The sequence below is a fragment of the Anas platyrhynchos genome, chromosome 1 (assembly GCF_047663525.1).
Source record: "Anas platyrhynchos isolate ZD024472 breed Pekin duck chromosome 1, IASCAAS_PekinDuck_T2T, whole genome shotgun sequence".
Classification (NCBI taxonomy): Eukaryota; Metazoa; Chordata; class Aves; order Anseriformes; family Anatidae; genus Anas; species Anas platyrhynchos.
Genome location: NC_092587.1, coordinates 44,731,415 through 44,754,008, shown reverse-complemented (window position 1 = coordinate 44,754,008; position 22,594 = coordinate 44,731,415). Strand labels below are relative to the sequence as shown.

Below are 22,594 nucleotides of genomic sequence, written 5' to 3'. Positions count from 1 at the left end.
TGATAAACGTTATGCATCCATATTAAATTGAAGCTTCAGTTATCAGTTGTCACTGATGTCATATAAACATTCACTTGCTTTTTAATAACAAAACAAACAAACAAAAAAAAAACTGCTGATTGAATTTAATGTGATGTTTTGAAATCCATCAGGTCTTTTATTTAAATTTATATCCCACAATGCGCTTTTAGGTATGTAAAGGTACATAGTTAATGAAATTCTTGAAATACGAAAATTGATATCTGCAATAAAGTTATGATAATTTAGCTTACAATTTGTTGATGATAGGAAAAGTATGTATTTTCATATTTTGTGTAGTTAAAGTTTTGCTGGAGTGCTGTTACTATACCATATTGCCATTACAACTAAATTATCTCCTAGCATTGTAATGGGGCCTACATTATTGTCATGGGCAGAGACGTGGAATTCACATTCTCTTCTGCAGGTACATTATCCTGTAGTCTAGAGTAACAGTGACAGTCTCTTCCTTACGCTTGGGCTTTTAGATACAGCTCTGCTTCTGTTTCTATCACACATATGTTCCAAAACTGATTCACACAGAACATGCAGAGGACATTGTGGATCCCAATACCATACAGATGCTCAGCTGGCTGACCTCAGGTTTAAGACCTTTTAGCCAATGCAGAGCCATTTTCTGAAGTTCTTTAAGTCCTCAGAAAACGGAGAATAAATGCAAGTCTTGTGCATTGTGTTAAGGTTGTAGCTAAACAATGCCATTAGTGTCTGCTTTTCCTTTTTATCATATCTTCCATACAGATTTTCAGTTCCAAGTTTATAGTTAAAAAGATGAAATTGTCTTGAAAATCTGGAATCCTAAGTTAAAAATACGTTAAACCTTTATTTAAGAAATATCTACAGGAGCTTAAAATATATGATCAGTCTTTTAATTACACTAAAGAGGATTTTGCTGGCTATTGTACAAGTATTTCTCGAGAGCAAGCTATGTTCTTTTGCCAGTTTAATATGTCTAGGAATTCTGTGTTATCATTAATCAATGTTTGTCCAAGACATTCTGAACTCTTAATAATCACATAGTAGATCTTTCATAAATGCTACTGTCCTGGAAGTATAAGTCTGCATATCCTGAGTTTGCTGACAAGATGTCCATGTCCTCACCATAGGTTTGGCCACATACCTCTGCTGGAGGTTGCAGAGTTCTTCCTTCTAACCTTGTCTTATGTGCTTTTAATTTTCTAAGGTATCATTCCTTAAATGTTCATGTGAGCTTGTTCATATTTGATGTTTGTCTTGAATTCCTAATTTCTTCCTTTCTTCACAGTCTCAGATGTTTTTCATCTCAGCAAAAACAATAGAACGTTTATCCTTTTTTTGATCTAGACACAGTTTTCATATCCAGGGCTCTGGTCTGATACAGATGATGCTTGAAACATGGTATGAGTACAGTCTTCATTTGTGATAGTCACTGTTAAAAGCATGGAATGACAAGTTTCCTCCAGGGAAGGAAAACAGTTAAAATAAAAATAAATAAAAATAAATAATAAATAAATAAATAAAATAAAAATAAAACAACTAGGACTGATTTGGCCTTGTTTCAATAGGAATTAATACTTTTGAGGTACAGAAGTACAGTGAGAAACTTCAAAGGTTGTTTTCTAGCCTTGTACCTTCTTGAATATTTTCGTTCCCATTGGAAAAAGGCTAACTTGAAAAAAAAAATTAGATGTGTTTTCAGAGACACAGCAAACCCTCTGTAATACCTCCTAAACAGGCAAAGAAAACTGCAAGAATCATATTTGTAAGATGTGCCTATAATTTTTGCAGCATGGGTTCAGGTTTTCTTTTAAAGAGATTATTATTATACCTTATAGGGTATATCGTAGAATTGTCAGTACAAGAGAAGACCAAAATTTGTTGTATTTCCTAAGCAATAGGAAATCTTTTTTTTTTTTTTTTTTTTTTTTTGAGGAAAGAAGCTCTGTCTGGCTGAGGCAAGCATTTTGTTGGAATTTTGTGGAATACAAAATTATAATTTGCAAGATAGTCTTCTGAGCAGTATCTCTCTTCTGCAGCCACAGCTTGGGAAGGTGTTTTTTTTTTATGCCAAACCATTTCTTCTGAAAATTATCAGCTACAAGTATGTACAGTTCACAATATCTAAAAAACTTTTTCCCTCAGACATTATGATAATTAGTTATTCTTCTACTATATCTTAGTTATTTTATGTAGTGAGCTGCTAGTCAGCTGGGAATAGTAACAGTGGTAATTATCTGCAATTTCTTTGATAGTTGTATACTAGCTAGGAAAATGCTTTTAATTGCTGCTTAGAGATTTCAGACTTTATCAGGAGCTATTTTCCTTTTTTTTTTTTTCTCCTTCCAAAGGCAATAAACCCTCTGGTTAAATATTAATATAATATATAATTGAATAAGCCTCATTAAATAAATATTTATTACTTCAATGAAAATTAGATAAATACTTTACACAATTTGGAGACTGGGAAAGTACCTGTATTAATTAAATATCAATTAAAAGGTAAAATTAAAATATATACCAAAGATTAATGCAGTTATTCTCATTTGTACTAAATCCCCTTGTACATATTGTCCTGTATTTTTCTCAGATTTCCAAAATACCTGTCTATCAGGGTGGAGTTGCATTTTACCTTTTTTTCTGATGCTCAGATTGGCTCTGATAAATGCTGTCCTCACCAAGATGACCTGTGACTATGTCCCACCAAGCTGCTTCACTCAGAGATCATGGATGGGTCAGGAAGGGACTGTATGGGCACTTATGTGGTTTAAACCAGGATGGTCATTCTTGTGTATAGAAACCCACCTTGCAATGGGTTTCTTCAATTCTCTTTGATTCTGAAAGTTTTAATTACCTAGCAAACTGAATAAAATTCAGTTTAAATTTAAATAAATTTAAAAGTTATTTAATTTTTAAAATAAATTTTTAAATTATTTTTACTAAAAGATAAATAAATAAAGCTCACTATATCTCTGTTTAATATTCATGAGTGAAATAATTTAAATTAAGAAGGGATTTAGGGAGCAGGGTGATTTGGGAGAGGAAGGTGGAGATGAGGTTCAGCACCTACAAGGCTCTATTTTCCTTTAGCAGTTTCGAGGCTGTGATGTGCCAGATCTGAGACAGACAAAGCTACTAATACATTCTTCATCCCAAAGGGAAAAGCGGTCCTGGTTTAGGCACAAGATGGGAAAAATCACTGATAACCACTAATAAATACTTTCTTTCAGATAAACAAAAAAGTCTCTCACAGTCTTGTAAGTCATGCAAAATGAAAGTAAACAGCAAGTAATCCTCATACACTCATTTTCAAACAAATAAACTACAGGGATGTGTGGTAATATTCTCACTGCGATACTGCTGCCTCATCTTGTTGCTAATGACTTTCTTTGTTGTCAAATGGGGTAATGATCTGTCATTGCCTCAGCCAAAAACAGCTAGCTAGCTCCAGTATTTTACTAGCAGTGCAGAGAGGTGGGCATTTTCTTTTCTGTACAGAGGAATACGCTTCTCATGTAGTGATTCCTAAGTTCAGACAGCATCTGTGCTTCTAGTGCGTACTGCTTCCAGCACCAGATTTGCTTAGATCATACATTTTAATATGGTGAGTGCCAGACTTTAAACTTTTCAGTGTCTGGGGATACCATGGAGCAAAGATACGCGTTGGGTATGCACCCATGCTCAATTGTAGCTTACAGCAGAAAATAGCCTTTTCAAGCCTTTTGCTTCTCCAACATAAACTGAAGAGTAAGCACAGATTTTTCAAATTATTAGACACATATTCAAGACTTAATTTTACCCCCAATGGGTTTGTACAACCTGCAAAATGAACAAGGAGAATGTAAGAACAGGAATTCATTGGCAGTTTGTTGAATTCACATTCGAGGGCCTTCTCTAGATGATGGTTGGCTTTGCTGTGCTTTATCCATGGAAAGACAGTTTGAAATCTCCAGTTCAGAGTCTAATTAAGCCACAAATATAATTTCAAAGCAATTAACCTTCAGTGACTTGTCATCTCACTTACAGTAGGAATTTAAGAGCAATATTTCCACAACATCTTTAAAGGGCACTTTAATTAAGGATCAGATCTGGAACCTTTACTGTCAGAAGTGCTCCCATTATCTTCATTGGGATTCTCCTTTTGAGTAAAGACAGTACACACAAATATGGTTTACAGGACCAGGTTAACGGGTATAACTGGTTTTATTATCTACCTATGCATTACCTTCACAGGGAATAAAAATATTATTGTATTAATCCTTACTTATTTTTTTGTCCTACAGAAGAGGTGACAAAGTGACCAAAACCTTCAACTGAACTGTCTCCTAAATAATGCCTGAACCCTTACTGATCCTAAAAACAAGCTGCATTACTCATGAATATTCAAACCTTTGTGTGTATTGAAATTCTAATGAGGGCAGTGGAAATAGAGCAGCTGAGGAAACTGTTCCATCTGAAAGTAGCAAGGGTTAAAAAGTACTTTAGAAAGCCTCTATTTTGTGTAATTTGTAGCTCAGTAATGTCTGATGAATGTTTATCTATACCTAGTTTGGAAATATTTTCAGCTCTGACCCCTGTGCACTGAAATTTGAAGGGTGAGATTCTACATAGACTGAAAAAGGCTTTCTCCTCTGAATTTGGATGCTGTAGACCTTGAAAGAGCCCTGATGACTATTCTATGAATATGGATTTATCACTCACATGCAGAAAGGAGACAACATGGAGCACAAAAACCTTGGAGGAAGGAAGGCCCAGAAAGTTCAGGAGAGAAGAGGGTTGATAGAAAAGGATAGATCCTGCACTGAAATGCATGACAAGGGAAACCCCTGTGATTTTGGAAACAAATTTGAACCTCCTCCACCACGGTCCTAATATATGTCAACCTCTAATTGAGATGTTGCAACACATAGTTAAAACTACTCAAGATTGTTTCAGTCTTTCAGTGCCTCCCAGTCATGTCTGCCTATTTTTATTCCCTGAACCAGAGCCCATTGCCCCCTTGGCTGTGCAGATACTGCCCTGTCTGGGGCTGTTCTATATATGATTATGCATAAATTATCAAAATGACCAAATGACCACAAAGAAAAAAAAAAAATTTCTATTAAAAAATAGGCAAGTCTTTATTTTAACCTTTACCATTACAAGTGCAATTACTCCCCCAAACTGTGATATAGGAACAGTCCAAGACATCCAGAGGACTCATGTTTGACACTCCTCTCTCACCTTTGGTACAACTCTAGTATTTCCTCTACACCCATGTCTCTGTGAGTAATGCTGGAAAACACTGAAGGACATATTCTTGGCCTACTCCAGCTGTGGTGACTTCTCCCTCTCCTCTCCCCATCTTGTCGGTAGATGCAGTTTAGTGGCACAAGGGATGGGCAGGGCAGAACCTCTACAGATGTCATATTCACATATGTTTTAGGACTGTTTCAGTTATTGCTGGAATTGGCAGTGTTTTTCATGGTAGTTATCATACTGAAGTGTTGACATCTGCTTCACAGACACATCTGCTTGTTCCTTCGTGTCCAAGTGAGATCAACAGCTACAACAATACAGTTGCTAAGTTTACAAATGAATGTAAATATCTAAAGTGCTCTTTGAAACAAATAGTTCATATTTCGTTTCAAGATTGAACAGTGTTTGATTTTAGCCTTTTTTTTTTTCCTACTCACGAATCACAAAGATAGAAACAGCTAAATGTGGAAAGGCTATTAACCTACTTGTCTAGAAAAGCAGTTGAAAGAATTACCTGTAGTTGCAGAATGTCATAGTCATTATAACAAATAGGTAAAATAACACTATATTGCAAAAAGAATAGATAAATATTAGGTTTCTTACCATTACTTGAGACAATGTTGCTAGTTTCCCAAATGAGGCTATTCCATTTGCAATTGAATCCTGCAAGAACTCATAACTAATGAAAATTACTGTGCTGTTTTGATTTCAAAAGTTATCTTTATAGACCTTTAACACTCGGTGCTACCTGGAAGGTGAGATCTTAGAGATGAAAGTCAGACATTAGAAGAAAATGAATCCAAGTGGGAAAATTCAGAGCTATTCATTTCTGTTTCACCACTGTCTTTTAATTTGTTTCTGCTGCTATTAAAACAGCCTAATACAGAGCTCCAGCTTGTAGTTTAGACTTTTTCCAATCTGATCTGATTTAATCCTTAAACACTCGGCATTCTATGATGGCAGTATTTCCTCTTTTTTTGTCAGAATCCTTCTACTATCTCTTGTTTTACATATCAGTTGTTTTCAACTACATTTGGTAAAGGTGTAGTTGTCTCAAAGATAATCAGAATCTTATTTACTTTATGAGTATCAGCTGATAGAAATGAGAGAGTGGCCTATAATTTGTGCCTATGCAAAAAAAGGCAGCTGGTGCACACCAACTGTACATGCTGTACATGCTCTGAAAAACAGGGTTTTCATTTGGGAAAATCACCTGAGGGGAAAACTGAGCAGTGAATCCCATGTTGTGCAGAAGAGAAATAACATAAATATATGCCAAGCTCCATATTAAGATTTTCTGTTTTTATGTCACATCTGTTCAGCATACACACTGGCCTCTTTATAACATCTCTATGATTTTACCATTTTATTTATCACTTTATTCAATTCTCTAGAGTTCTTCACGAATACTGAGGAAGTAAACAACCTTACATCCTATCCAAAGTATTTTTAAGAATATGAACCTTTCCATTCAATCAGTTACTAAGGACTACATTTTCAAAAATATTTAATTTGTTTAAATATATGCAGAGGCCTAGTCCATCAGAAAGTCCAACCACTTACATGCTTATTGAAGTATTTAGATTACTTTCAGAGTGTATTCTGAAACCCCTACATGGCTCAAGCAAACATAAGAATTTTTTAGCAGTTTTTAGCTGACATGTTGAACCAATATTTCTAAACTAAAACATTTATATTGTTTACATTTTTCCAGTGACGATGGTGATAAAATATCTTTTTTTCTGCAAGTATGTATGTTGTAACTAATAAATCTATATAAAATATATTATAGCAGAAAATTAATAAGTATAATATATTTAATGGCTATTTTTTTTAAACCCTAGTCTCTTCACAATTCTGTCTAAACTATTGAAACTACATTCATATGTAATGCCATGAATACCTTCTGAAAGCTAATTTTCTACTCTATTTTAGCTTCCAGCAATGAACATAGGAATATCTTATATTTTCAGTTTCTAACAGTATTTTGACTTTCATTGAGCATGGTTAACAGTCATTTTTTACCAAGTGGATGTTTCCATCCAACTTCTAGTGGTAAAGCAAAATAAAGAAGCCTGAAATAGAAATCAAATATGATTTCTACAGCTGTACTTATAAATCTTATGCTTTTGCAAATTTTTGTGCAAGTATTTGGTAGTTTTCAGTGACTTATCTAAATGTGATGCTTATCATAGTGAATGCATAAATATCTTTGATCTTTCTCCAGACTCATTCATGTCATTCTTTGGTAGGGAATGAATGCTGTTACTGAGATCATCTCATCTGATGAATCATCTCACTTAATATGATGTCCTTTAATCTTTCTTGCACTTGCTCTCATATTGTAGCTTTTTAATGTGCTACAGAAATTAATGAAATTTAATATTTGCTTTAAACATGATACTATAATTCCTGAAATGGCCTTGTTTGTGTTTTTATATAGCTTCATCATACACAACAAAGACACTTTCTTCAATAATGCTACCAGAAGTAGAATTGTACACCATATCTTACAAAGAGTGAAATATGAAGAAGGGAAAAACAAAATTGGTAAGTGATTTTAATGTGGGTGCTAAATTCCATCAGAAAAATAGGAGGAGTCTGTTTGGGCTGATTACACTCTATTACTTTCAATGGCCTCAGTTTTGAACTATGCACATCTCATCCATTACTGTGGTAGGGACTTGTCCTAGGAAAATCATCATGCTTATGGAGAAAAGCATTTACTCCCTCATAAAAATGTATTTGGAAGGAAGGCAAGATTTATGCTGCTGTACATCCCTGGATATCTGTTCCTCCCTAAGGGAGATGTGAGGTCCTGTAACTCTGTAGCTGCCATAGGTCAAAGGGGAGTTCACTAAGACGTCTTCAGTGCGTAGGATGCTGTGCACAGCTCTTTCAAATAGTGGGTGGAGTGCGCCTTTGGAGTGGCACATATGTGAATCCACGAAAGCAGACAGTGACAGATGAGGGCTGGAGCACAGAACAGTGGACCTTTTCTGTCTTGTGATACAGAGCATTTACTGCTTCTGTAGAGACTTGGTCATCACACACAGAGATGCAATCCCCATAAAAGTCTATAGCACATTTCATTTCCCTGCTGTTTAAACCCCATGCATCTTCAAGAAGTAAAGAAGTATACCAGAATTTAACTTGTCTCTTCCCCAGATCCTGGAATGAGGGCAGTAATAGCTCTGAGTAATGACGGTGTGCAGAGAGGAGAAAAGAAAGGGGACAATTCATGCAGTGCATCCAGCCATTGCATGTAGCACATAGATCTGCAGTCCTTGCTCAAGATCCCAAGTTCCCTCACATATCTATTTATCTGGTCCCCACCATGAATAAAAAATTGCACATATCACTGGGCTGAGTAGAGCTCAGCTCAGCTGTACGGGTTTTGCTTTTCTGTCAAAGATACTTCAGGAGAAAGTGTATTCTGCTAAGCAGATACTAATGCTATCACTGAAAGTGCTGTTTATGTTGAATTAATACTTCTCATTGCTGTGATGTCACTGCTATCATTCTTCTGTGAATTAGGAATGGAATCATGATCCTTTTCCTTTATATCAATGGGATTCAACTACCTTCAGGCTGTCAGTGCCACTATTTAGTTTTGCATTGCCATATAGTCGTTCAGTCCTATTTTGGTGACTTTCCAAATGAAAAGGGCCCACATCTCAGAATCATTCATTATTTCCGTCCTAGTTCTCATTAAAGAGAGTCAAGACCTGACTGAGTGGGTCATATGATTACTTTTTCATGATATTTTGATTCAGGTTCAAATATATTTCCTGGTTTTCTGTTACTGTGGTCTGTCTTGTTCCTGTTCTGTCTGTTAGTCCAGCAGCTTTCATAAGACATAAATTGAACATATTTTACAACATTGTCATCAAATGACAATTAAAAGTTTCTGTTGTTTTACTGTCCTGGAGTTCAGAAATGTAAAGATCTTCCCTGAACTTTTCAGCTCCCAAGAAACACTGCCCTTCCACTGTATAGCTACCTTAAACCAAAATACATGGCATCAAACTTTAGTCTTGATGTGAGATCCCTGATTTCACTGAAGTTACACTAAAAAATGGATTTGACAAATGAATCTTTAAACATCAGGCATAATAAATGATAGGTTGTGGTTAATATTTGAACAAATCTTTGCTTGTGTTATATCTTAGTTCCTCCAAACCTATTAAAGATGATTTTTTTTGCTTATATCTCTTACTGTCAATGGGCTTCAAACTTCACTTAGCAGTATATCATGAAAATGTATTTTGCTTTTTACTTAGCAATTTTACTGGTCTTATTGGTAAATAATTGGATACTTTTGGTTCTTAGGTCTGAATCGATTGCTCAGTAATGGCTCCTATGAAGCTGCATTTCCTCTTCATGAGGTATTTTTCTCTTTTTCTTCCTTTTTTTGAAGAGACGCTTCCCACAAAATTAATACTTAATTGTGTAAATGTTCTCAATCTTACTAATGTTATTATTCTCTTTTACATCCTACAGCTTCCTCTGGCATTTACTAATCTTTTTTTTCTTGAAAAAGAAATGCTTTTTTCTTATAAAAAGAGGAGTAAGAAAAGTTGTTCTGGATTTGGTTTGGAAAAAGTATTTGGATGTGATAAATCAGTATGTTGTCAAAAGGAAAAATATCATGTTGTGGTTTTCTCTTTGAAATTCTCCACTTCATACCCTTTGACTAGAACACCAGTTATCATAACACCAGTTTCTTAGGAAGAATAATCTCAAATCTCACTGTGGGCAGAGGAAATATTCCTTCTAATGTCATGTTTAGCTTTTGATGCACAAGTATGGAATTTGCATAAATCGTGCTGTCCATACCACTAGTGAAAGAGATTTCTTAGGTATTCTTTGTTGTTGTTGTTGTTCATTAATATCCAGGTCTATATTTTAGGGAAGTTACAGAAGCAAGAATTCGATAAAAACCCATGGGGCAGAAAACCACAGACACCTGCTCTATGAGTGCTGGGCTTCCTGGGGAGTCTGGTATAAATACCAGCCACTGGATCTTGTGAGGTAAAACTTCCCTGCTTTTAATATGCTGAATTATAGGTCATGTGGGCATAGATTATCTTCTCACAAAACCATGCATGTTTGTTTTTAATTTCCACATATACAATAAGATATCAATGTCACAGTATAAACAACTTATCTTTACAATGTTTTTTGATTATTTGTTCATGGTTGTCAAGTCTACTGTTCTTCATCAGCATTTCTTGTTTGTGAAAGTGCTGTTGAGCAATATCAGGGTTTTAGTTTAATTTGATTTGTGAATGTGGTCCATCAGATATCTGGAAGGTTTTCTAAGTATGAGAATAAACAAGGTTGGACACACAATTGTACTGGGTTTTGGTAGTAGCCTACTTAAGTAGTCCAAGTATGATGTTTAACATTTTGTAAGATCCTCCAGCTTTTCATCAGACAGTAACATGCAAAGATTTTTCCACAACTGTCTTACAAGAGAAAATAAGCAAAGTAGTAGACCCCTTATCTGCGGTCATGGGTGTCCTGTGGTGGTTCAGAGTAAGTGACAATGCAAGGAGGAGAGGGGCAAGGAGAGCTGCAGGGCTCTGTCTGTTCACAGCAGCATGAGTCTCAGCAGCCATCAAGCTCAGCAGGATTCAAAGCTACAGCCTCGACCCAGTCTTGCCATTAGCTTCCTAGAGTGCGCTGTTGGCTGAAATGAATTTGCTGAAGGAGGAGTGATAGAAAAGAGGAGTAATCCCTTTTTTGTTTCTCTTCATGGATACTAGGTCCCTCATATTTCTCTAGCTCCTGCCACAGCTTTCCTATCTACTGCCTCAGGAACTCACATGTCTAGTGATATGGGGATTTTTACTTGAAGAGCTGACAACACCAACAAGACCTGTTGTTAATTTCACTTGGAATTATCTCAGTAAGCATAGATTAAACAAAAGCTTTTTTTAGTACCAGTTATGCAGCAGAAGCAATTTTGTATGGTACTGTTTGTTGTTTTTTCTTTTTCCCCCAGAACAACAATGTTGGGTGTGCTTGAAGGGTGTAGTGTTGTCATCTGTACAGAAGGAGTGAATGGCTGTTAATTCCTCACAGACATCTGGCCAGAACTCACTGCTGCTAGCTGATATTCCCTTTTACTATATGTTTATAGAAAAGCTAAGGAGTAGGTTAGTTGTAGATAACAAAACATCATAAAATCTCATTAATAGATATGATATTTCCACCTTAAAGTCAAGTGCCACTGTGGTAAGTGAAACTATCCATACATACATTGATACTATTTTGTTTTCTTTAGCTGTTAAAATGAAGGCTCACATCTCTGTTGTTGTTAATTTGGTGCCTTCCAGATTTCATTTATTCTCATCAGCTGGCTGTTATTGGAGATACTAGTCACTAGAGATGAATGAGAAAAAGTCATTTAAGGGTAATTGCACGATTCTGCTTTCACTCCGCTTTGAAACACACAGCAATATGAAGGTGCAGACTCAGCACAATTGCAGAGGCACCATTATGAATCAGGATGTGGCAGTGTGATTTTAATTACACTTCTGTTGGAGTTTCGTATCCATAGATACTTAACAAGAATAATTTAAGATCCTTAGAATTGATGGTAATTGGAAAAAGGCAGGACTTTTTATATTTATATGCTCAGGGATGACATACATCAATGAAAACAGTTGCAGTAATTCCTAAAGGAGTTGGATCATTTCCTTCACACTTCTTTGCATAGCTGCTGTCCCTAGACTTTCCACAGATGATTCCTACTGCTGCTTGTACATGCCACTTACAGGACAAGAAAAGGTGGGAAAAAGCTATATTTATAAATTGATTATAAAGCTACCTAAATGAATCTGAAAGCAAAAATAATGCCTGAATAACGTGCACTTAGTACATTAGATGAATTGATTGCAACCTAACTTCTTTTCAAACCCCCATCAAGCCTTCCTCCCCACCACATTGCTCTAGATATTACAGAGAGCATTATATATCCAAAACATGTTAGAAAACTCTAGTTCCTTCACAACTTGTTTCAGTGGTGTAAAAATTTCTGTATTAGATTTCATTCTGACCTGCAAAAAGATTAATGAAGATGGATATATTTTTAGCTTGAGACCAGACTTTTCTATATTCTAACTCCATAACTTTCGTCTAGGCATCTTGAAACAAACAAACAAAAAAACTATATAATGAAGGTCAGTAAACACAGAAGAATCCAATACATATTTTGTGGGTTTGAAATCAGATTTTTTAGTTTACTAAATTTCAAAAATGTACCTTAATGATAAATACTGAAATTGACATCTTGACCCAATCTGTGACAGATCTTCCACTGGAATGAGGTAAAGAGAGAGACAATTTGATGCTAAGATAGGTTGTATTGGAGAGCTCATAAACATTGGCATAAAACCAAGAAACTGAGATTTCCTTTTTTTTTCCTTTTTTTTTTTTCCTTTTTTTTTTTTTTTTTTTTAATTCTAATGATACAATATACACGAGCGTAGTAGCAATGGGTTATTCTATTAGGTGCTTGGCCGTGATTTTATTTCTCTGCTTTTATGGTTTTATGTAGAGGAAAAATCCTGTGGGAGAACCATAAAAGACACACAACTTTTTTTTTTCTATTATGATTAACAGCCTGAAAAATTGAATGCTAATGAGACAGCAAAATTAACAAACATGCAAATGTCATCAAGGCTGGAAAAATGCAAAGAGTCCTACAGTGAGCAGGGTGATAACAGGTGAAATTCAGGTATAAATAATGCACACTGATACACCCTAAAAAATAGAAGAAAAAAATCCCTGGAAGTCTTTATTGACATTGCTGAGTTTTATGTAAAGTGCCACCATCCAGGTAAGAGAACTGCCATCACTTTGGAGAGATCTATGAAATTTATTTTCATTATATACTTACCAAAAAAAAAAAAAAAACCAAAGACCTTGCTCACTATATATGGTACAAAATGAGTGCCAAAGGATTTTCTAAGCTACCTCCTCCTGAGGATGTTAAGTGTCCAGGTGAACCCAATTATGGGTTGGAATACACATGGAACTGTTCTGAAAGTGGTACCTGGGAAGGTCTCCAAAGACCATGTTATTGTCATAGTTTGTTTCTACAGCACTTTACCTAGTAGGATCTAAACAGAGACTTATAGGAAAAAAAAATGATACCTACAGATTCAGAGGAAATGAAATACTACCTTGATCCTGATGTTGGTTATAGTAGCCTGTGGAATACCTGTTGTGAAGCAAAGGGTGATGGCGGAATATTGAAACTGTTCATAATTAAGCCAATAGGCACAAAAGTAAAAGTCTACATACAGCACTTATTTTTAAAACCAGGTTTATAAGTGGCCTCAGAAGAAGGAAATGTGCCTTTTCCTTTCATTGCAGATATTTGGGGCAACATTCATCCCTGAATGCAGGGAATGAAATAAAAAGATAAATCTTGATGAATGTTAGGTTTACTTTGAACGTGGTTCTGTCATGGAGAAAATAGGTCCATAAATATTAATTGGAAGAAAGCTTAAAATATGAGCTTTCTTTTTCAGTGGAGCAGACACAACTTTATATCCTGTGTGTCAGACAAAGAATTAGGCCAAAAGGTTCACTAACTCTCCTAAGTCGGGGCTCAAAAAGCAGTTTCCAGTTTGTCTTTTTACAACCAGACCTGCTGCCCTTGTCAGAACTGAGTATGTTATTGTTAGCTTTCCACCTCTTTAGCTCTTTTGTTTCTCTGTTGAATGACACAAATAAAAATAATAATAATAATAAAATAAAAAATAAAATTAAAAAAAAAGACAAAACAAAACAAAAAAATGACAATATTTGGCCTCTGATGCAATGTTGGTAAACTCAACTGATAATAAACAGTGTAAGTCAGTCTTCCTATCATCCAGCAAAGTGTGAGCTGGACTCTGACAGATATTTCTAATGCTGGAAAATCTTGACATTCATTTGAAAGCTGATGATTTTGTCTATTCCAGACCAAGTGTTTCTTTCTCTTCCCCATGGCCTCCAGTCCCAATCATGAGGCTCTTCCTGACCTTGAAAGTTCTATGAAAAAAAATGTGTTCTGGTAGCATAAGGGAGCCAGCAATGCTAGCTCACTTCACTCTGTTTCCGGAGAGATCAGAAGTTTCATCATTAGTGTAAATGAGGGTTTCTATCAGCAGATGTTCTCCAATTCACTTGACATGCACTTTTAAGTTGTCCATGAAGTCTCTGAAGTGCAAGAATAACATTTTACCTATTTTACCTCATTCTTTAAAACTATTATTGCAAATAATCTCTTAAAATTTCCATTCTATCCATGCTCATTACATACTGATTTGTAAAGCATTCTAATCTGATCAGAAGCCTACTGTGCACATGATACCCAAACATAGGACAATGCATGCAGACTGCTCCTATGCTGCTAACTTCAGCAGGTTTTTTACATGCTGGATGTGTTGATTGATACATAAAGCGTGATTGTGTTTGGGAAGAGGAAAAATACCAATGAATATGTCACAAATAGGAAGTTCCTGATCACATTGCTGTTAGTTTTTAGACAATATGGCTAACAGGTTAGTATTGATTTGGACTATTTCCCTCAAATCAGTGTAAGATGAAACATAAAGATAATTTCTTTACATCACTTGCACTCTTCTCTCCACCTGTGCTACAGTCATGAGATTAATTTTCCAGGAACTGAGATAAGAAAAGAAATAAACAAGTGAAAATAAACTTGATTGGAGAATAACCTCTGGTCAATTAATTTCTTAGAAATAATTTGGACTCAAGTCTTTTTTCTTCTGTAATACCAATTTCAGTGTTGCAGCTGATTTCAATGAAATTACTTGGGAAATACAGTTACACGGCTCAAAAACAAATTCATCAGTTTCCCAGACATAAAGAACTATTTTTTTAATATTCTCAGTGTTTCCTCTCCAATGTCTCTAGTAATTTCATTATGAACTGTGGTCAGTGAATATTTAATTTCATTTTAGAAATAGGCACATTCCTCAGTGCGGATAGAGAAGCCTAATTGCAGTCGTTTTCTGTAGGAAGGTCTGGGTCTGCTCATCACGTATAATAGACAAATTTGTTTTCTATTAACAAGAATGATTAGGCAGATTTATTCTAATTGACAGGTAATTTCTCTGTATTGTATTTTAAAACAGACGATACTTTGGTGAGAAAATTGGGCTGTACTTTGCCTGGTTAGGCTGGTACACGGGGATGCTCTTCCCAGCTGCCTTCATTGGATTGTTCGTGTTTTTGTATGGAGTCACCACTTTGAACCACTGCCAAGTCAGGTAATGTGGGCACTTTTATAACAGAAATTACAGCTTTGGGATATTATGAATAATGTAAGAGCTCTTAGTATGAATTGTCAATTATTTAATTTTGAATTGTTGAATGAATACTCAGGAAGACTCTTTGGTACTCGTAAGATGCCCAGTTTTGAGCTTCCCTTGTTTTGTGTTCCTAAACTGGAATGGGAGGCAATGTTTCTAGTGCAGTTCCAGTTCTGGATGGTGTTGGCCTCTCAGCATAAAGTGGAAAAAGTAGAGCTTGGGCTCCTTCACTCCTGTCATAACAGACCAGGTGAAGAGTAGGGAATTTTCACTCTCTTCAAGGCTGTTTCCAAAGGTCCACCTCAGGGAGGCATTTTTTCAGACAAAGAACCCCCTCAGTCTCCTGCTGAGTGCCCCACCTCTGTTTTATTGCCCACTTAAAACAATCCTTGAGAGAATCCTTGACCTGTGCTCATTCTCACCCTTGTCCAGCTGAAGGTCACTTCTGACTTAATGAGAAGCTAGAAATGGTAAAGAGCTACTGTTGAGTTGGCCTTGAAGAACTGTTCCTTGCAGCTACGACTACAAATGCTAAAGTCTTGGACAGTGAACAAATCCTAATTACGTGCATACAGTTGCGTGCATCTTGGCTTCAGTTGCAGAAAGAACCAATATTGTTCAATAAGTAACTGACTTTTATTAGTGAAACCTATCAATGAAACCTATGACTGATTGTTGTGCATCAAACTATTAACTTTTATCTTCTTGATTTTTCCAGTAAAGAAGTCTGTCAAGCTACAGATATCATAATGTGTCCTATATGTGATAAATACTGTCCCTTCATGAGGTTGTCAGACAGCTGTGTTTATGCCAAGGTACATAAACTATTCAAGTAGAAATGTTTTCCTGGTAATAGAATTCCCTTCACCTTTTGCATTTGTCTTTAGTGAGCTTGGGTAGATAAAACCTTCAAAGGACAGATCAAGTTCAGCCAATGTTAACATCCATTGTCTTTTACAAGGACTCAGTTTGGGCTGTAAAACACTTGAATGCAATTTGCACTTACAGATTCAGCAATCCCAGAGGTCACATCCTAGATGCATGTGCTACGGTGTCCTTGGCATCAACTTTTATCTTATGATCCATCCTTTGTAAGTGGCTCCATAAAATGAATGCTTTGGGTCTGAAATTATGCTCATGCTTACTGTTGGCAGGGGTGAGTTCCGGGCCAGGCTGGTGACTAGTCAATTGATATGGAGTTCATTGACAGGTGCATGTCATACATCAAGGGAAGGCTTTCAGTCCTCAGGATTGTCAGGCCAGCTGCACTCATGATTGTGCTAATTTTACTAGGGGAAAATAGAAAATAAAGCCATATTATCATAAATTGATCAGATTATTAATATCCCCATCAGGTAACACACCTTTTTGACAATGGAGCTACTGTCTTTTTTGCTGTTTTCATGGCAGTGTGGGGTAAGTTTTTGTTTTAATATGAGTGACTGCAGAATGCTTTTCATAAACCTTGTGATGCAACATAGGTCTTTGTAATTTCCAGCACACGTTTTTAGACACTGAGGAAAAAAATACAGGCTCGCTTATTTTCTGTTTTTGCACAAGGAATATGGGAATGATTGAAATCATTTTTTAATGTTTTAATCATTTTAATTAAAAAAAAAAAAAAGTATGCAACATACAGTGTCTGTGCAGGTAGAATAATATTCTGTTTTTCTGTGTGTTTTGGGGGCCTGCTAATACTTAGCTTACGAAAGCCCAGTTTACTGTCTGCACTTAAATGTGTTAATGTATTGTTTTATCTTCCCTTCAGAAAGGCAGTAAAGCTTAAACACATTTGAGCTGGTTGTTATCAAAGCAAAAATCTGATGAAATAAATTGAAAATTAGTTGAATGATAAACTGATCCATAATTGGTCTAACTGTTGTGATGGAGGCTGAATTTTGCCAATAGGACAGTTCTGGTTTTGTCTCAACTACTTTGCCTACTGTAGCCTTGTAGGCAGAATTGAAGAGAAGAAACAGTAATTTCTGGCAACACATAAAGTCTTTCAAACATGCCCTGAGCATGCCAAGATGTTTTGCTGCTACTACACTGTCTTGAGAAAAGGCTAACATCTTTAGAAAATGGCTTAATGAGGTGCTCCAATGGCTTCCATCTCACAACTCCAGGTACTTGAGATATCCTGACCTTGTCATTGTTTTCCAGTTCTTATTCACATCTTAAACTGCTAGGGAAAGGTGTCAAATTAATTTTTATAATCTCCATTTTAATCTGTGAATCTCCTTACTGAACTGCAAGAGAGATCCAAAAGACAGTGCCAGAGCCGACCAGAGAAGATACATGTAAATTAGTTTAGTGGTCTCTCAGCTCCTTCCTCCAAAACTATGCTTTTGTGTAAGTCTACTAATTGAATTAAGTCATATTCTAATCAAGCCTATTCATGACATTTCATGTAATATTGATGCTATTAAAATATCACAAGTTATATTGAGGGAAAAACCCACAGAATGTACAGATTTTTTGTTTCTCCTTGGTATTTCCAGCTTTGCTTTAGAGCTCCACTAGAGCTCTAACATGACCAAAACATCACCAAAACATCACCAAAAATTTCTAAGTCAAGCCTTAAAGAAATTTTGAGGGGCATACCTAGCTTTTCCAATCTCTTTCTCTATATGCTCATGAAAAATGAGAGTTTCCAAGACAGGGACTTTCATCTCAGATAGGAAAATTGACAGGTTAGCAGAATACCACTGTTTGTAATTGTTGGTGTGTCTTTGGAGTGAAGCTTTTTGCACCACTGTTTCTGTTCCTCTTTAGTAGTAACACTGCTTCCTGGAAACAACTGTGCACCTATGTCTTAGCACTGTCCATAAACAGGGAAAAAGCAGCTCTAGGGAAGGGAAGTCCCTTACTCAGGTAGCCATGCCTGCTGTCTCCCATGTCTTGGAGAAGGCTGGGCCAGCTGAGCATGTCTAGTTGAGCAGGCTTTCTCTCTCTCCTAGCTCTAGTTGATAGAAGCTGCACCCCACTTAGGCCAGCTTCTCCTTCTCTCTTCTTAGGCATCACTGTCAGACTACAAGCCCCAGTGCCCTTGGGGGTTGTCTTCCCACCAGCCTGTCAGGTCTGGGGATTGCACTGCCCATCCATGCATCTCCAGCACCTAAGCACACAGGGAAGAAAGTAAAAAATACAATAAAAGTTGTCCTATGTGTATTTTGGCTAATGGAGAAGAGACTATAGGACAGTGGCTAGGACAAGGACTTTCTCCCCCACTTTTGTCAGATTACACTATGCTTGTGAGCTTACCACCCAGAGGGATATAGAGGCAGCAACAGGAAGAAGGGTGTGAGTATAGGGTGATGGTTTGGGGAATGGTCCAATGCTATGGCTCCACCCAAAATCTAGTCCCTTGAGTAACACTTGGCTGAGACAACAGTGAGATTATGGAGATATTCTCAATACAGTTAGGGCTATATCTGCATTAGAATAAGGAAAACAATACTTCTCAGTGATTTTATTGTCCTGTGTTTATGAGTTGGCTGACCTCCTGTCTTACATAGATTCTCAATCTGCAGTAAGCCTACTGGCAGTTGCAGGCATTACCATCATTTCAGTAAATCGCAGGAGAAGAGAAGAAGCAATGATAGCATTTTGATCATGGAAATGATTTTTCTGTCAGAGTGAAGCAACTGGCAAGCGGGTGACAAATTGGCTAAGAAAAGTTTAGCCTTCTAGATGATCCCGTTTGACAGAGAGTGACATACAAAATGATGATGGCTGTGCCACTGCCTTATTATCTAAAGAACCTTTTCTCACTGTCTTTAAATACATTGGTATTTCTCAGTGGTACTTCTCATTGGTATCCCATCCTGAGGGAGAAGTCTCAGCCATTTGCATGGGGGTTTCAGAAACCAGGCATGGTTGGGCTTTCTTTGAAGAAAAAGTTGGTTTTCTTCCTTTTATTCTAAAGTCATCTTTAGTTGAAGGACAAAGCAGGCTACCTGCTTTCTTTATAAATAGAAATAAAATGCATCTCAAAAAAAAAAAAAAAAAAAAAAAAAAAGGAAAAAAGGTAAATCATTTGGCTTCCACTATACTGTTGTAAAGCCAGACAAAAGTAGTTTTTGCTTTTCCAGTTGGAAGAAGCTTTTGCTTATCTAGTACTGGAAAAAGCCAGTGCAAAGATGTCACTGTCTAGACATTGCCTGAAGCTCAACAGCAAAGTTCAACTAGAAAGTCCAACTACTTATCATTTCTAATGCTTTGCTAGAGACACAGTGGACTGATGTTGGTATATTCCTCTGCATATCTTTGGAGGACTATGGGATGCAAGAAAAGTCCTTTTTATAATCTCTTCTTGTCTATCTACAAGCTTGTTTCCTTTGATAAAGGAGGTAGCATTAGAACACTTGCTGAAAGGCAAATCGGGAGAGGAAAAAAGGCCTTACATGAAAAATTTAACACTTTTTTTCCATGCAATAAGAAATGCCAACATAAAACATTTTTCTAAATATATCAGCTGGTCTAATAAAAGATACTGCATTCCTAAAAACCCTGCCTCTAGCATAAAACATTCACATTGATGTGCTCTCTGAGGAAATAGAATTTAAGGAGGTCCTTTAGAAGTAGTATTGGCATGTTGAACATATTCTAAAGGTGAGAAGAGATATATTAAAAGGTGTTCTTAAATACAGTAGGGAGAGAATTTCTGAAAGAAAGTCAGAACTAAGCTATTTGCTGCAAAAGGCCATTTGCATTACTAGACAAGATCATAACTTGGTTCAAAAGCATCAGGGAAGGTGATATTAAGAGAGATGTTTATTCGAGTGGATGCTGAAGTTTGAGTTGCAAGGCTGATCTCTAAAGACCAAAAATAATATACAAAAAAAAATGCGATACTTTTGAGAAGACATCAGTAGTACAGTGAAACAATCAAAGAAGATTATTAATAGCACATTTTATAATATCTAGCAAGGCAAAAGTGCATATGACCTGGATAGAGGGAAGTGTGGTACAGCAAAAGCAAGAACAGAGCTGTAGAGATCATCCTACTTTATACTTAATGATTGGAAAATAGCTTTCAAAAGAAGCTTCAGGAGCTGCACATACTAACTCTGACAGGTGCTAAATATTCTAAATATAGTATGAATAGAGTCCTCACTACAGGTGAGTGAAAAACAAGAAAGAAAGTAAGTATAATTTGTCATAGATGTATCTGAGAGGTTCAGGCCTGTGTTCTCATACACCCACTGAAGTTCTGTTTCCAGATGCTTTTTGGTATGGAAGCAGAGTGGGGGTAGTCAATCAGATTTGTTTCTCCCAGAACTCCAAAAAGGGCAGGGCTACTTGCTTAGCCTGTACAAAATAAATCAGCATGAGCTGATAGGAGAGAAGCAGCTCCAGCAGAAGACAAGTCAAGGAATGAATCAATGTGGTGGTTCAGCAGCAGCAGCAGCAGAGCCTCATTAGCACTTAGTAGTTTTGTTGATCCCAACCTGTTGATCCAACAATGCAATTATTGTAAAATGTCATAGCCATTATCTATGTCTATGATATAGACATCAGGAGATCAGGAGATTAAATGTCTCCCTTGATTATATTAAAGTAGCCGGTTACCTACAGTAACAAGACTACAGCTTTCAGAATGAGGATGGCATGATATATGAAAATGCCTTCAAACCAAAAAACTACCTCCTTAAACATGATTTTTGATCTTACCTGATCTGCTTGCAGTGTTCATTTTCTAAGCATATCTTAGCTGCACTGACTGATACGTTAAATTATAATAATTCTTCCTGGCTAAAAAAATTCACCAAACTTATTCCAGTGCTTAGCATGTCATTATCAATATGCTGCAGTAAGGCAGATGGTCCATTAAGGAGATCCTTTTAGGATTGGATGTGGGACATATTGCCAGGCTATCATGATGCTGTTACAGCAGATACTGTCCTAGTTCATGAACAAAAAGGTTTATGTTCTTCATGGGTATCAGTCAGATGCTTTTCACTGAGCAGTAAATGCAAGAGCTAAACCTCACAGTGGGAGCTCATATATTCTTTTAACAAAATAAATTTTAAAAAGTCTAACCATAAATAGTCATTCAGTATTAATCTCCAGAATATGAATGTATGATTGGATGACTGAAAGCTTCTGTGGTTGTTCTTTCCATCACAAAATGAAGCAGTCATGTACAAGCATATTACAGCATCTTGAACTCTGTCATTAAATGCTATTCAGCACAGAATGTTTAATTGTCAGCTGTGTGACACACTACATATACACAGTCATGTAGGGTAAAAGACATCATCTGGGTTAGAAAAGTGTAAGACAATATTCCATTTTCTTCAGTAGTAGTCAGCAGATTTGCACATTCACCTGAATAGGCTTCCCCTGGATTCCATTTCCTGTGTGTTTTAAATCATCTTCAAAGAAGGAAAGTTACTTCTTAATCTACAGTAGCCTCTGTAAGCATTTAGCTTCATCAGAAGTCTGCTGTGTTTAGTAATGATGACTCACAGGAACAATTTTATTTTTTTGAGAGTCTTCCCTTGGTTGGTTAGAAATTAAACATTTTCATTTAGCACTAAGTGAACTCTCTAAAGCCTCAATCATACTTGACACAAGCAGAGTAATCCTTAGAAAGCAATACGTTTTGAAAGCAGTTTTGATCATCAGCCTGATTTCCTGTTCAAAAGAACCCTTTTATGCAAAGAGATGAAAATAATGCAACAGCTTCATTCAGCAGTTCTGTGATAGTACTTAACATTTTCTAGTCTTAATAACAATTCTGTGTGGTTTTGTTTTTGTTTTTGTTTTTCTGTTTGCTTCAGCCACTGTTTTTCTGGAGTTTTGGAAAAGAAGACGAGCAGTAATTGCTTATGACTGGGACTTGATAGACTGGGAAGAAGAAGAGGTTTGTATTAAAAAAATGTACTCTCTAATCATTAATACAAAAAAGATTTGGTTAAAAATATAAGAACATTTTTCTTTTGGATTTATTTTTAATTCATTCTTCAAAACTTCATAAACTAGAGAATAAGCATTTTTTT

The 22,594-nt window shown here is 36.2% G+C and overlaps 1 protein-coding gene across 4 annotated transcripts in view; it reads left to right on the top strand.

The window, feature by feature from the left end:
- ANO4 (anoctamin 4) overlaps window positions 1-22,594 on the top strand; it is a 227,228-nt gene that overhangs the window by 167,760 nt on the left and 36,874 nt on the right. For all 4 annotated transcript variants that reach the window (XM_072036113.1, XM_072036105.1, XM_072036106.1 and 1 more), the window contains 7 exons: window positions 7,694-7,800; window positions 9,583-9,638; window positions 10,163-10,284; window positions 15,411-15,545; window positions 16,306-16,402; window positions 16,943-17,003; window positions 22,376-22,458. In XM_072036113.1, coding sequence (XP_071892214.1) covers window positions 7,694-7,800; window positions 9,583-9,638; window positions 10,163-10,284; window positions 15,411-15,545; window positions 16,306-16,402; window positions 16,943-17,003; window positions 22,376-22,458 — 661 coding nt within the window. The remainder of the gene's footprint in view (window positions 1-7,693; window positions 7,801-9,582; window positions 9,639-10,162; window positions 10,285-15,410; window positions 15,546-16,305; window positions 16,403-16,942; window positions 17,004-22,375; window positions 22,459-22,594) is intronic.